The 16,084-nt window shown below is 39.7% G+C and overlaps 1 protein-coding gene across 12 annotated transcripts in view; it reads left to right on the top strand.

Annotated features, from left to right (window-relative positions):
• Nucleotides 1-16,084, top strand: part of eif4g3a (eukaryotic translation initiation factor 4 gamma, 3a) — a 126,021-nt gene that overhangs the window by 70,857 nt on the left and 39,080 nt on the right. For 10 of the 12 annotated variants that reach the window (XM_062037752.1, XM_062037761.1, XM_062037760.1 and 7 more), the window contains 11 exons: nt 849-1,025; nt 2,821-2,932; nt 3,028-3,188; nt 4,199-4,324; nt 4,558-4,687; nt 6,004-6,699; nt 8,722-8,810; nt 9,099-9,372; nt 9,438-9,556; nt 13,612-13,731; nt 14,030-14,188. In XM_062037752.1, the coding sequence (XP_061893736.1) occupies nt 849-1,025; nt 2,821-2,932; nt 3,028-3,188; nt 4,199-4,324; nt 4,558-4,687; nt 6,004-6,699; nt 8,722-8,810; nt 9,099-9,372; nt 9,438-9,556; nt 13,612-13,731; nt 14,030-14,188 (2,163 nt within the window). The remainder of the gene's footprint in view (nt 1-848; nt 1,026-2,820; nt 2,933-3,027; nt 3,189-4,198; nt 4,325-4,557; nt 4,688-6,003; nt 6,700-8,721; nt 8,811-9,098; nt 9,373-9,437; nt 9,557-13,611; nt 13,732-14,029; nt 14,189-16,084) is intronic. The other 2 variants (XM_062037759.1, XM_062037751.1) reach the window with 1 other exon arrangement.

The raw sequence follows: 16,084 nt of genomic DNA, 5'->3' as shown, positions 1-16,084 counted from the left end.
ACCTACAGGATTGGAGTGGAACCGCCCGTACCTTTTTAGTAGAGCTGTGGATCTTTTGGGCATCGCATGATTGGCAGAATCAATTCTGGATTCAAAATCAATACTTTTTCAATAACGTTGGATGCCAGTTCTATGATTAACTACATTATTCCAATAAATAGAAAACAGCTTGTGATAAATTTATATATTACATAAAAGAAAACTTGCTTTGTTTAATAAAATGCTTCCCAAACATTTAATAAAGACAAATACAAATAACAGAGGTATCCAACACTTCTCTTTTCTAAAGTACAACAGATATAGATAATCTACATCAACATGATGATTTGTCTGAGTGGCTGGACAGGACAGATTGAAAAATAAAAAAGTTGTTTTTTTAATCGATTAAGAATCGATTTATCTAAAAATCTATTTTTTTTTTAGATTAAGATTAAAGTACCAATGATTGTCACAGACACACTAGATGTGGTCTGCATTTGACCCATCCCCTTGGGGAGCAGTGGGCAGCAGCGGCGCCGCGCCCGGGAATCATTTTGGTGATTTAACCCCCAACTCCAACCCTTGATGCTGAGTGCCAAGCAGGGAGGTGATGGGTCCCATTTTTATAGTCTTTGGTATGACTCGGCTGGGATTTGAACTCCAACCTACCGATCTCAGGGCGGACACTCTAACCACTAGACATTCCTACCTTCTAGATATTTTGCCATCAGTTTATCATACTGCTTTTTGACTGATAACTTGTGACTTAATGAACGCCATGAGATTATTGAAACCTGGAGGATATTTCTATGCCACAAAGAGACCTCAGCCTCCCTTTCACCCAGCGTCTCTCTCGTCTTTTACTACAGTTTTTCCAGAGGGCTCAGATGCAGACGGCAAGGCCCACCCTCCCTACAAACACTCCCACGATACGGCCCGGCTCGCAGGCTCCCACGGCGGCCGTCTACACTAATCAAGCAATCATGATGGCCATGGCGCCCATGCCTTTCCATTCCCCTCAGGCGCCACAATACTACATCCAACAGGTGAGGCACTGAACACATTTCATGATGTTTTTCAGAGTTAGTCTTCAGGGTTCCTGAATGTATTGGTGCAACTCATCTTTGGACAATTTTGACCAGTATTATGTAAATGTATCAATAAGAGCTTTAAGTACATTATGCTTGTGCAAGGTACTTTTTTGAAACCTTCATTGTGTTCGCGCAGACAGACCGCATGCGGTGCACCGCACTGTTATTGGGAAGGGGGGAAGTGTGCCGTGGTGTTGTTCTCAGCTTGACGAGTAAAGATGCTCATTTGAAGCTGTTGAAAAATTAAGAGTGTGCCTTTCAAGTTGCGACCACTGTTTGTACGTTGATCTTACATGGAAGCAGGCCTGGCCCTAACCAATCTGGCGCCCAGGGCAAGATTTTAGGTGGCGCCCCCCGCCCCCACATCGGCAGTGAAGTGTATATACTCACAAGAAACCGAATAGCTTTGTCTTTGACCTTTTTTTTTTACTTAAAGAAAGGAAATTAACATATTATATGAAAATGTTATATTATGATTATCTTTAACCGAATCACAGCAGTGCTCAAATTAATGATGTAACAAATAATATTTCTATTAAATAGGCTTTACTTTGCATTTTAATTAACGTGGGATTAGTGATTTAGAAGTAGCTATAACACTGCAGACTGCGGATGGACTTTAGCCGCTAGCTAGCTAGCCATGTCTTAAAGCACCTCTTCCTGAGAGCGTTTCAGTGTTATAACGTCACCTTAATCTTTAGTTTTTAAGCCAAAATGCATCCATTCTCCCTTTTCTGTCTACACACTGTGTCTGATTGTAAGTACTCCATGATTGTGCTCTGCCGAACATGCTCCTCTGCTCGCAAAACCAGCAATGTCATGACATGACGATGACGGGGGGCTGGGGGACCGGTACTTTTTAGAGGCGGTATAGTTCCAAATATAATTCATTAGTATCGCGGTACTATATTAGTTTCGGTATATTGTACAACCCTACTTGCAACTTTTTAAAACAGTGCATTTGTAACAAGAAATTAATTGCCATCTCATTTATTAAATGACTGCAAATGTGTGCAAAACTAGAACATAAGTGCCCTAAAATAAAGGAGCTAATCGAATGTGGGGTGGCTCGCAGCAGCCAGCCACATTTTAGAATGGTCTGCATAATTTTATTTACAATAAATACATTGATGGTCCATTATTGACATTCACTCAACGAATTTATAACGGTTTAAAAAAAAAACAAGATTATTTTCCCCACCTGTCCCTAGTGGAGAGGTGCAACAAAAAATCCACATTTGTAAAAGTGTCTGTCAGAGGAATACACGGTGGAGACCTAATGTGCTTCAGCCACACATTTTGACCAAAGCGGCTTTCAAAGACAATTTTTTAAAAATCGCTCTAGTTCAAGAGTGGGAGCCGGATCCCGTCCTTCACTTCAAAGATCCGGCTCTGGTTCGCAACTATTATACAAGATGTGACTTGTGGATGCCAACGTATCATTAATATTTTGGCAAAAAAAAGATTTGAAAAAAGTACAGCATGAAAATAAATGTTACAAAAATTAGAAGCTCTGTGTCATTTTGTAAGAGTGTCTGTCAGACAAATACATGGTGGAGACCTGATGAGTACGCCAGATGTGTTTTATTCTTCATTGTGTACGAGCTTGTAACTCTGCAGTTTGTTTCCCTTTTCCAATGTGATGAGTAAAAAGGTTGGGTGGATGAAAAAACATTTTGTTGTGAAGCAAAGTCAATGTGATGTAAATGTTGTCCCTCTTGGCCTTAGCAATGTGTTTGTCTTCCTGCAGTATCGACACAACTCGCCCTATGTGGCGCCGCCTCAACAGTATTCTGTCCAGCCCCCGGGGTCTGGCCCCTTTTATCCAGGTCCAGGACCAGGGGAGTACTCTACCCCGTATCGTAAGTTGTTCTTATAATAACCCAACGTGAAGGCAAAAAAAACCCTGGCATCATCAAAATGTTTCTCCTGTTTTTTCTCCTGTGACTTGTCTCAGACTCCCTCAGGTATCACGCACCCGTATCACCGTCAGTCCCTGCCCCCGTTGCCACAGCCGGCCCATCCTTTTACCCAGGGCAGACCGTGTACCCTGCCTCGCCGCCCAACATAGTGCCTACACCACAGCAACCTCCACCAGCCAAGCGTGAAAAGAAAACCGTAAGTATGGTGGTAGTTTGCTTCAAATAAATACAGCTGTGATTAAAATTGGATCCAATATTTAAAAAAAAAAAAAAATCTGAGACACTACAATAATTAGCCTAAGCTCTCTCCATCTGGCAAATTCTGTATTTTTCGGACTATAAACTGCACCCACAAAATTTTAAGAAAAAATGTTTTCCCCATATACTAGCCGCAGCAGACTATAACACTAATATTTCATACGTTTTTATCTACAAACCTTAATTGTTTCCAAACGGTGTCAGTAACACGCCAGTAAAACGGCTGATCAAACAAAACAGAAGTCATCGTCATGGACCCACTAGCTGTGCACGCTAGCTCTCTAATCAGCTAAACAGACTCAATAAGTGACGTTTTGGTGAATTTACTGATATATTTGTGAAACTGAAACAATACAAAAAGAATGCCATAGCACTAACACAGATACTCGTAAACGTGTTAGCATAGTAGATACTGCTAACGACGCTAGCTTGATTACATTATGATAGCATGTACAAATATGCATGAAAACACTTCTACAGACATCACACATGGGACGGTTTAGTAAGTAAGAACTGTTTTAGTTATATTGTAAAACTTAGAAACGTTGCTTGGAGTGATGAATGAAGAATCCATATGAGTAGAAACGTTATGGACGACTAGAAGATGGAACTGCACTTATATCCCGGTTCTAAGCTTCAAACAGCAGGAAACACTTGTAGTCATTTGCCCAGCTGCAGCGGCTCTGAGCGAACGCCTCCAAAAGATGGTGCCATAGCACAAACAATAACACACAATTTAAGTGTCCTTGCATGTTTAATGAAAACTTTTTGCTTCATGGCCGTCAGCGAACAAAAATCCATAAATTAGCTGCACCATTTTATAAGCTGCAGGGTGCAAAGCGTAGGAAAAAAGTAGCGTCTTATAGTCCGGAATTTACGGTACATGAAGCAAGGTTCTTAGACCCGTGTGCTTTAGTGAGGTGTGTTTTTTTGCCATTTCCCTCCCAGATTCGTATCTGTGACCCCACTCAGGATGGAAGGGACATCACTGAGGAAATCATGGCGGGAGTCTCAGGAAGCAGGAACTCAACGCCTCCTATCGCTCCTCCTTCATCCACTCCCACACCCCGTCAGGTAGGGCTCCTTTACTGCTCATCCAAGCCCAAACTTTGCTTGCTTCATCAAACTTCTTCCTCCTTTTTCCATCCGTCTTTCCTGTCGTTTTGCAACTTCTCGTATGAACCACACCATGGACTGCTTGTTTCTGCTCAAATCTGCATCTGGACTGCTTTGCATAGTGTGTTCATGCCGGCCTCCATCTTGTGTAGTTGTTATGTCACTATCCTCACATTTTCTACCTCAAATAGCAGCAGCAAGTGAGCAACAGGCAGACTCCGGAGCTGCAGCCACAGCATGCCACGTGTGGAAGCTTTGCATTGGACCCCCCTCAGCAGCAAGACGTGACAACTGCGGCTCCAGATGCCAAACCAGTGCCAGGTGTGCCTCTCCTCGCTTTAGATCCAGTGGAATCTTTTAAATAAGACGAACTATGTTTGGGTTACTTTGTTTAGATTACTTTGTTTATTTTTCCCATAGAAAATAAAAACTAGTCTGTTCCAGGGTTGTCCCCATACCAATATTTTGGTACCGGTACCAAAATGTATTTCCATACTTTTCGATGATTTTCTAAATAAAGAGGTCCACAAATTTGTTTATTATTGGCTTTATTTTAACAAAAAATCTTAGGGTACTTTAAACAAATGTTTCTTATTGCAATTTAGGCCTTAAATAAAATAGTGAACATACTAGACAACTTTTCTTTTATTAGTAAGTAAACAAAAAAAGACTCATAATTAGTCTGCTGACGTATGCAATAACATATTGTGTCATTTATCATTTTATTAGTTTGTCAACATTATGAGGGACAAACTGTAAAAATGAATTATTAATCTACTTGTTCATTTACTGTTAAAATCTGCTTATTTTCTGTTTTAACATGTTCTATCTACACTTCTGTTCAAATGTAATAATCACTTATTCTTCTGTTGTTTGATACATTACATTAGTTTTGGATGATACCACAAATTTAGGGATCATACATTGGTCATATTCCTCATAAGTCCTCATGTGTCCGGGGACGTATTTACTGAGTTTATAAACATATGAATTTTTCAAAAAGGAAAAAAAAATTTGACGATAAAAAATATCGATGTAATCATAGTAGTATCGACTAGATACGCTCTTGTATTTGGTTTCATTACAGTGGATGTAGGAGTAGGTCCACCCATGGCATTTGTTTTCATTCAGGAGCGCTATCTTTTCTTAGCAGTGACGCCGGTGAGCTATTGTATCCTCCTACGGTGTGTAGTGAAGCATTTTTAGCTATTCCTCGTCCTGCAGTGATAATGATACTTGTAAGAAACTTACTTTATTTGTCGCCATGGAGGCGAGAAATAGTGATTTAGAAGTAGCTAAAACACTGCAGACTGCGAATGGGTGTTAGATGCTAGCTAGCTCGCCATGTTTTAAAGCACCTCTTCCTGATGGCGTTTCAGTGTTATAACTTCACCTTTATCTTTAGTAAGTACTACTTGTGTGGGTGCTGCAGAACATGCTCCTCTGCTCGTAAAACCAGCAATGTCATGACGTATTGACTGCGCGATACTATACTAGTGCCGGTATACTGTACAACCCTAGTGTGTTCCAGTGTCAAACCAATCATACAGTGTTCATTGATTTGACCAAACTCTAATATCACATGTGACAGCAGTTCAAACACTAAAGTTGAACAAAAATACTTTTCTTTCTTCCAGAAGGGAGCCCAAAACCAGAGCCGTTTGTTCAAAAGGGTTCCTCACCCGGGCTTCTGCATCCAGAAGGTCCCTCGGAGAGACTGGAGGCCAGCACCCCCATTTCAGAAAACTCTTCCACTGTGGAACCAGAGCTTGCCTTCCCTGCCTCACCGCCGGCCCCTGCAAACCTCCCACCCTCGGTGGTCAATGCAGGTGACCGTCCCCCCTCCCCCTCTGGCGGGGACCACAGACCTTCTATAGCCTCGCCTCATATTCCCAACACAGACCAGCCCTTCTCAGATTCCCCCCCAATCTCGCCATCGCTCCCTCCCAAGGCCGTGAATGGTCTTGCAGACCCTGAGGCTGAAGCGGACTCCCCAGGTCACGAGCCGCCACATCTCGCCTTCCCAGCTGGAACACGACCTCTCCTTTCTTCTCCTGCTTTCCAAGAGAACTCCCCCTCGGAAACATTTCCCATTGCTGCTGAGCTCGCTCCTATGGCGTCTTTGGCCGTGGTGCCAGTCGCCCTGACCTCCAGCCCAGCCCCTGCAGTCCCACCCGGCCTTCCGCCGCTGGTTCAGGCCACAGCAGAGGTCGACGAGCTGAAGTCCCTGGACAAAAAGGACCTGGTCTCCAGAGTACGAGCCGAGTTTCATGGTGTTGTGACTGAAGGAGAGTCACATAATCATTCAGTCACCAGGAAGAGCCCTACTCCAGGTACGAACTTCACATGTATGTATCTTTAAATACTCCTACTACAGGTACGTACTTTACATGTATGTATCTTTAAATACTACTACTCCAGGTACGAACTTCACATGTATGTATCTTTAAATACCCCTACTACAGGTACGTACTTTACATGTATGTATCTTTAAATACTACTACTCCAGGTACGTACTTTACATGTATGTATCTTTAAATACTCCTACTACAGGTACGTACTTTAAATGTATGTAATTTTAAATACTACTATTCCAGGTACGTACTTTACATGTATGTATCTTTAAATATTCCTACTCCAGGTACGTACTTTATATGTATGTATTTTTAAATACTCCTACTCCAGGTACATACTTTACATGTATGTATCTTTAAATATTCCTACTCCAGGTACGTACTTTATATGTATGTATTTTTAAATACTCCTACTCCAGGTACATACTTTACATGTATGTATCTTTAAACACTCCTACTCCAGGTACGTACTTTACATGTATGTATGTATCTTTAAATACTCCTACTCCAGTACGTACTTTACATGTATGTATCTTTAAATACTCCTACTCCAGGTACATACTTTACATGTATGTATCTTTAAATATTCCTACTCCAGGTACGTACTTTATATGTATGTATTTTTAAATACTCCTACTCCAGGTACATACTTTACATGTATGTATCTTTAAATACTCCTACTCCAGGTACGTACTTTACATGTATGTATCTTTAAATACTCCTACTCCAGGTACGTACTTTACATGTATATCTTTAAATACTCCTACTCCAGGTACGTACTTTACATGTATGTATCTTTAAATACTCCTACTCCAGGTATGTACTTTACCTGTACATGTATGTATCTTTAAATACTCCTACTCCAGGTACATACTTTACCTGTATGTGTATTTAAATACTCCTACTCCAGGTACGTACTTTACGTGTATGTATCTTTAAATACTCCTACTCCAAGTACGTACTTTACATGTATGTATCTTTAAATACTCCTACTCCAAGTACGTACTTTACATGTATGTATCTTTAAATACTCCTACTCCAGGTATGTACTTTACCTGCACATGTATGTATCTTTAAATACTCCTACTCCAGGTACGTACTTTACATGTATGTATCTTTAAATACTCCTACTACAGGTACGTACTTTACATACACATGTATGTATCTTTAAATACTCCTACTCCAGGTACGTACTTTACATACACATGTATGTATCTTTAAAGCAGGTATTCTCAAACTGGGCTTTGAAAGCCATAGGTTAGGGCTCAGCAACATTGTATTGCAATAAATTAGATTATGGCGTAGCTATGTATAGCACAAGTGTCAAACTCAATGCCCGGGGGCCAGACCTGGCCCGCCTCATCATGTTATTTGGCCCACGAATGCCTACAAATAATAGGCGTTAATAAAGTACAGTGGAACCTCAAATTACGGATTTGTATTGGTTCTTGTGCATGGTTAACCAAAACGTTACCCACCATGATGCTACAATAAAAAACATTAATTTTATCTTGTGTTGGCTATTATTTGTGGCATTGAGGAACAGTTTCAGAGTGACAAACGAGCTGTGGCTTCCCGTTGTCACTGCTATCGTTAGCACAAACCAGCAGTGTGAGGCGATCCTTCATCGGCTTGTGTCCCGGTAGTGCCGTCTCCTTTGCTGTAATAAAGGTCCCGTGTGGCATCTTTTTCGGTCTGGTCACAATTAAAGCAAACTTGTCCAAAAGGTGGCACCATAGCAGTAAAAAATAACACACCATTTAAGTATATTTGCATCTGTTTAAAAAAAGCTATTTGCTTTAAGGCCATCAGCGAAGAAAAATTCATGAATTATCCGCACCGTTTAACAAGCCGCAGGGTGCAAAGCGTAGCGGCTTATAGTCCGGAATGTACAGTAGTTGTTCCAAATGTACACCCATGTGAAAACTATCCACCTTTGAACTGTGTGTGGTTTGTGTCAACTAAAAGTGCAAAGTCCTAATGTTGAGCTTTTATTTGCAGTAAATCAAACTTCTCCTGTTATACCAAAGACCTGGAGGAAACCAAATGAAGTGATTCACGCTGGAGATGCACCTCTGAAGGAGCACGAGGTAGGAGAAGATGCCGAGACATATTTAAGCTAGTTTCTCTTTTGTTTTGAAAATCACATTTCAGTGTATCAAAGGGCAGCGGGAGGAAGGAAAGGCACCATAAATCATGGTGAAAATGTTTTCACATGTGGCTTAGACGTGAATTTTTGCTCCAGCAGGGTGTTATCCATCATTCAGCTCTGTCTCTGCTCCTCATTGCTGAGCAGAAAAGCACACACACTTTTGCTGGGAATGGACAGACTTTGGGGATACAAGGGCCATCAATCTGTGAACTTTATCTTGCTACAGGACCAACCCCGGCCCATAGACCCAGTCCTTGTGGATCCGGCGCTGCTGGGCGGGCCAGCGAGCCCACCGTCAGTCTTCACCTCCACCACCGTTCCTGCTTCTGCCGGCAGCCCGGATGCTGATGGGAAACTGGCTGTCTCAGAGGAGAACGGCGAGGCTGAACCGGAGCCTCTAAGGAACGGGGCGGGCCACACCTCTGAGACTGAGAGCAGCGACAGCGGAGTCTCGCCCGGGGACAAAGATAACTCTACTGGTGCCTCACAGGACCTAGAAGGTCAGAGAGGGCCCTGCCTTTACACTTGTTGATCAGCTTTTATTGAAATCTATCTAATGCTTTAGACCTGGCAGAGAGGAAGCGGCAGTATGACAGGGATGTCCTGTTGAGCTTCCAATTCATGCCTGCCTGTGTGCAGAAGCCCGACGGTCTCCCGCCCATCAGTGATGTGGTGCTTGACAAGGTAGGCAAATGAAAGTGCCTACTCACGATGAGGGTCGGAAACCCAAAATGTTGAAAGAACCATATTAGACCAAAAATACAACAACAACAAATCTGTCTGGAGCCGCAAAAAATTTAAAGTCTTATAATGAAGGGAACACATGATGTAAGTATCTAGTATTTTTCGGACTATAAGTCGCAGTTTTTTTCATAGTTTGGCCGGGGGTGCGATTTATACTCAGGAGCGACTTATGTGTGAAATTATTAACACATTACCGTAAAATATCAAATAATATTATTTAGCTCATTCACGTAAGAGACTAGACGTATAAGATTTCATCGGATTTAGGGATTAGGAGTGACAGATTGTTTGGTAAACATATAGCATGTTCTATATGTTATAGTTATTTGAATGACTCTTACCATAATATGTTACATTAACATACCAGGCACGTTCTCAGTTGGTTATTTATGCGTCATATAACGTACACTTATTCAGCCTGTTGCTCACTATTCTTTATTTATTTTAAATTGCCTTTCAAATGTCTGTTCTTGGTGTTGGGTTTTATCAAATAAATTTCCCCAAAAAGTGCAACTTATACTCCAGTGCGACTTATATTTGTTTTTTTTCTTCTTTATTATGCATTTTCGGCAGGTGCGACTTATACTCCGAAAAATACGGTAGCTATAATAGCCTACTATCAAAAGCTGACGCAAATCTTTGTTGACAGAAATGTTGGATTTTAATTTTTATTCTACAATTTTTGCAACATTGGAAATCATTAGTAAAATGGAGGCTTCTCACAGGATGAGATACGTTCTGAAAATTACTGGCACAGAATGGTCAACAATATAGATGTGTGTGTCCAATTTAAAAGAAACGGCAAGCTGTCTTTTTCTATTGGATTTATTACAATCTTTGCGAGCTGGTTAACGTTTGCTGTTGTCTGGAACAACATGGCACGAAAACATCTATCAGAAATGCAGCCAATATTACGTACAGATAATGTGTCATGAGACATGCCAATATAAATTAAATACACAGAGGACATAAGTAAAGGAAATTAAATGAGCTGAAATATACCTACAAACAAGGCATAATGATGCAATATGTACATACAGCTAGCCTAAATAGCATGTTAGCACCGATTAGCTTGCAATCATGGATTGACCAAATATGCCGGATTGGCCCTCCAGCAAATCAACAAAGCTCACTTTTGTGTATTCACGCACAGCATAAAACATTTGGTGGACAAAATGAGACAAAGGAGTGGCATAAAACACATCTTTCTGTGGCAGCATCGGAAAAAGTTGTACATGTAAACAAACTACAACGAGTTCAAGGATCGCTGAAATTAGTAGGACAAAACGGTGCTTGCCAAATACTCTCATCAGTGAAGCATGTATAACATAAACAGTGGGATTTCTGACAATTAGGAAGGTTTGTGTCATGTTTGTTCTCTTATAGAAAATATAATAAAACAAAAAACTTTTTTTTTTCTTCATCTTTTTCCATTTTCACACAACTCTGAAGGGAGCCACTAGAGCGGCGCTAAAGAGCCGCCTAGAGCCGTGGGTTGCTGACCCTGCTCTAGCGCTACAACTAGACCTGGCTCCCGCCTGTCACTTCCTGACATGGTGCTGAGTTTTGTCTTGGTTGTGACATTTTAGTGCAGGATAGCAGTGCTGCTCAAATGTCCAAGCATGCGTATTGATTTGTAAACTGCATGACCTGACCTTCTCTACGCCTGGAGGCTCGCATTGCACTGCAAGAAAAAAACTAACTAGAGTTGAGACCAGCGACGTTGTACATTTCAGGCATGTGAAATTTCCGCGAAAACACGGAAATTTGTGTTTTTATAGATTTTTTTTTGTCGATTTTTTAATGAAATATCAATAAACATCTTGTTCACGTCAAACTATTACTTCAGCATTCCTTTTTGAATGAAATGCCAATAAAAATAGGGTCCAAACCAGTGGTTCTTAACCTTTTTGGAGGTACTGAACCCCACCAGTTTCATATGCGCATTCACCGAACCCTTCTTTAGTGAAAAATAAAATGTGTTTTTTTTTTTTTTTTTCAAATCCAAGACAAATTTATATGTTTTTTTTACTGGTGCAGAAAATGAACCGTGCATGAACATCACCTTGTTCAAGGAACAAAACCAACACAGTGCATGAACTCAGAACAAATTACACACCTGCAAATCAATGTGACTTCTGCTGTTGCCTTTGAGAGACCAGTTTAGATATGCGTGGCTTCACCTTGGCAAGTGCCACTCTCATGTCATTTTCACAGCAAGGCCTGTTCCTTTTCTTCGTTTTTATGTCCAGCACCCTCGAAAAGGATTGCTCGCAAAGACTGGGAGTATCCATAATTCGCCGATAGGGAGAAGTTTTTATTTACACGATGAGTCGGGTGTGTCTTGACCTCCGCGGCGGAGGTTCCGCCGAACCCCTGAGGCCGACTCACCGAACCCCTAGGGTTCGATCGAACCCAGGTTAAGAACCACTGATCTAAACCAAATGTGTTAATCGTTCGCCTCAGCTGCAGGTACTTGTTGTTCCTCTTGCCTAAACGCCGCAGGAGGGGGAGACCATCTCACCACGGAAACAAGCTCGGCGGTTAGCTAACCGTCAGGCTAGCTTACTTCTTGTTGCCTCCGTTCGCTCTCTGAGCCACAACGTTGACAACTTTGCTGCTAAACACATTTGGATGATTACAATCCCAACGGTCACCGACCTTTTCGAGCCTAAGATCTCTGGTTTCAGCCAAAAACCAAAGCAAAATCTACCCTTACATATTTATATATTATATTTGTTTGGTTTTGTTTTGTGTTGTTATTATTGGCTTATGTCAACATCGAGTTTTTTTCTTTTGTTTCTTGCTGTTTTCCCAATGTTTGCGCGTGCCTAGGGCCAATGACAAACAAGTCACGTACCACAGATGGTCCCTGTGCCGCACTTTAGGGACCCCAGCTGTAAAAGCTAACTGTTTATGGCCACTGTAGTCTTATACTGTGTGATAAAGAAGGGATAAACTGGGAAGTTCTTCTTTAGCTGTTGCCTTGTTTTAACCACACATAACTGCCCTTGTTTACTTTTTTATATAAAAATCAACACAAAACAAAATCCGTACTTTGAAGCAATGTGCACGCACTCTAGTATTTGGCGTTAGCTTCCCGTTGCAGGCAAGCGATGATGGTCGTGGACTCGTGGTTGAGGGAAGAGTTGTTTGATGTTGGATGCTGGAAAATGTCCGATTTGTTGCAACATTCTTTCTTAATGCATTGTTGCAGCTCAATGATTTTTGTGCACGTCATGCCATGCACATTTGTGAGACAAGCCCAATTGCAGGAAATGTAATCTTGATTTTCTAACTTTTCTTTCGTGTTTTGCGTGGCAGCACTTTATGCTGATAGAAATGTTCCTTTTTTTTTCTCAATATTCCTCTTTTTTTTTTTCCCCTCAAAGGGTGCTTACATCACTAAGATTTGATTATTGTAATGGAGGCAAGCTGCATCTTATCATAAGTTTATATCTGAGATGAAGAACCAAGCATACAACCACTTTATTGGGTTTGTATCTTTCTGAAGTGGTACTGCTTGAATGTTCATCATGCCACCAAGGCTTTCTGTGTAGTTTTGACATTGCTTTATGTTTACCGCATGCAGCTCACGCTTGTTTTGATTCAAATCACACTTAGCAAGTACCCCATCCTCACCCCTGCTCTAAACTGTGTGATGAAGACCAGTAGTGTCAGATCTTAGAGAAAAAGACCAGAGAAAAGGTTAGAGCCAATAAACTAAATTTAAAATAAAAGTGAAATTCTCTCCTCCCCCCACGATCATTTCTCATGGGTTCCTTTCTTTTCTTCCACATCTGGTTCCGACTTGTTTCGCTGGACGGCCCGCTGAGCCGGACTCACATAACATACAGTCTGAACTGTGAAAAGACAGCAAGCAAGGAAAACAACTCGTAATATCGTATGGCTGTCATTTACCAAATGTTTGTCCTTTTTCTGACTGTGAGCGGAGTGACACTGCTGTTAAGGATGTATTCTCTCATGTCGCACAGGTGAACCAAAACAAGCTGCCTTCTCGAGTGGTGGATCCCAGGGTGATTTCCAGGGGACCTGATTTTACACCTGCATTTGCAGACTTTGGCAGACAGATGAGCAGCACACGAGGCGCTATGGTGAGTTGCACGAGTACCCACGTTCACCCTCAGGATGTCAGTCAGTGACCGATGTGTCAAGAAGGTTTGTAGTCAAACTTTAATCATGCCTGTAATCGTAGATGAGCAACATTTCTATCCTGAAGTCACTCCTGACATTTATTTTGTAAAGTAGACGGCAGGTTCCTGAGTTTTCATTTGCCACAACTGCTGTAGTAGTCAAGCAAAGAAAAATTGTTCATGTAAACACCACGTCAGTGTTTTACATAGTGTGTGTATTATTGTATTATCAACACCCTGTTTGTTGTCGCACTCGCAGCTAATGACCTTGGGCACACGGCGGCCTCCCCCCAGGAAGATCATCATGAACGTGTCGGTGAACGCCGATGTTAAGCTGAAAAGATCAGAGAACGCCTGGAAGCCGGGCGCAAAGCGGGATGGTGTGGCAGTGGACGACCCTGAGATGCTGAAGACACAGGTAGTAAAAACACGAGATATTATGAGCAAACTCAAGATAGTGAACAAATACCATTATCATGAATGAAATCACTTTTATGGAGTACAAATTGTGATTCATAACTGTAGTGGCACTGTAGAGATTGGGGATGTATACCGAGTACTAGGGGTGTCAAAAAAAAAATTATATATATATACAGGTATATATATATACAGTATATATATATATATATATATATTTATATATATACATTTATATATTTGATGAATTGCCTTTCTTACTTGTAACGATTCTTAATCGATTAAAAAAAATCCAAAATCGATTTTATATATATATATATATATATATATATATATATATATATATATATATATATATATATATATGTATGTATGTGTATATATATATACAAACCCCGTTTCCATATGAGTTGGGAAATTGTGTTAGATGTAAATATAAACGGAATACAATGATTTGCAAATCATTTTCAAGCAGAGTAGTAGCTTTTTGTAAAAAGATTTTATAATTGTAATGGACAATGCTTTATCAACTGATTGCAATAATGTCAATTTGTTTTAACTATTAAATGAACCAAAAATATGACTTATTTTATCTTTGTGAAAATATTGGACACAGTGTGTGTCAAGCTTATGAAATGTGATGCAAGTAAGCCACTGTGACACTATTGTTCTTTTTTTTTTTCTTTTTATAAATGTCTAATGATAATGTCAATGAGGGATTTTTAATCACTGCTATGTTGAAATTGTAACTAATATTGATACTGTTGTTGATAATATTCATTTTTGTTTTCTCTACTTTTGGTTTGTTCTGTGTCGTGTTTGTGTGTCCTCTCAATTGCTTGTTTATTGCAGTTCTGAGTGTTGCTGGGTCGGGTTTGGTTTTGGAATTGGATTGCATTGTTATGGTATTGCTGTGTATTGTTTTGTTGGATTGATTAATTTAAAAAAATTAAAAATAAATAGATTTTTTAAAAATGAGAATCGATTCTGAATCGCACAACGTGAGAATCGCGATTCGAATTCGAATCAATTTTTTCCCACACCCCTAATATATGTATATATATATATCTATATATATATATGTATATGTATAAGCCTTTCTTACTTGTAACGTATCTTAATTGATTAAAAAAAAATCCTAATTATATATATATATGTGTGTGTGTATATATATATATATATATATATATATATATATATATATATATATATATATATATATATATATATATATATATATATATATATATATATATATTTAAAATCGATTTAGGATTTTTTTTAATCGATTAAGAATCATTACAAGTTCTTGACCTTTCTTTTCATTGAAAATACTTAAGGCTGTCATATGGCTGTCATCGGCAGGTGTACCAAAGCAGTTAGGACTCCTGCTCCCCCAAAAGCTGGACACACATTTGATTTTAAATATATATATTTAAAATCCATTTAGGATTTTTTTTAATCGATTAAGAATCGTTACAAGTAAGAAAGGCGATTCATTTGGAAAAAAAAATTTTTTTGACACCCCTATTCATATATATATATATATATTTATTTAAAAAATTGTAATCTGTCCTGTCCAGCCACACAGGCAAATAATATTTTTGTCACATATCAACTGTACAGATTTACTGTACGTATACTTCTCTTGTTGCCTTATTTGTATTTGACTTTATTAAATGTTTGGCTAGCATTTAAAAAAGGTATATATTTATATATATTTTAAGTAATACATAAATTAATCAAAGCTTTTATTAATTTTATAGAGGAATGGAATTAATCATATAAAAAAATAATAATAATTGATTTTGATTCAAAAATCGATTCTGAATCGAATCGTTACCCCCTAAAATCGAATTGAATCGTGTGGTGCCCAAAAATCCACAGCCCTACCGAG

This window comes from Entelurus aequoreus, linkage group LG26 (genome assembly GCF_033978785.1).
Source record: "Entelurus aequoreus isolate RoL-2023_Sb linkage group LG26, RoL_Eaeq_v1.1, whole genome shotgun sequence".
Classification (NCBI taxonomy): domain Eukaryota; kingdom Metazoa; phylum Chordata; class Actinopteri; order Syngnathiformes; family Syngnathidae; genus Entelurus; species Entelurus aequoreus.
This window is presented reverse-complemented; position numbering and strand designations above follow the sequence as displayed.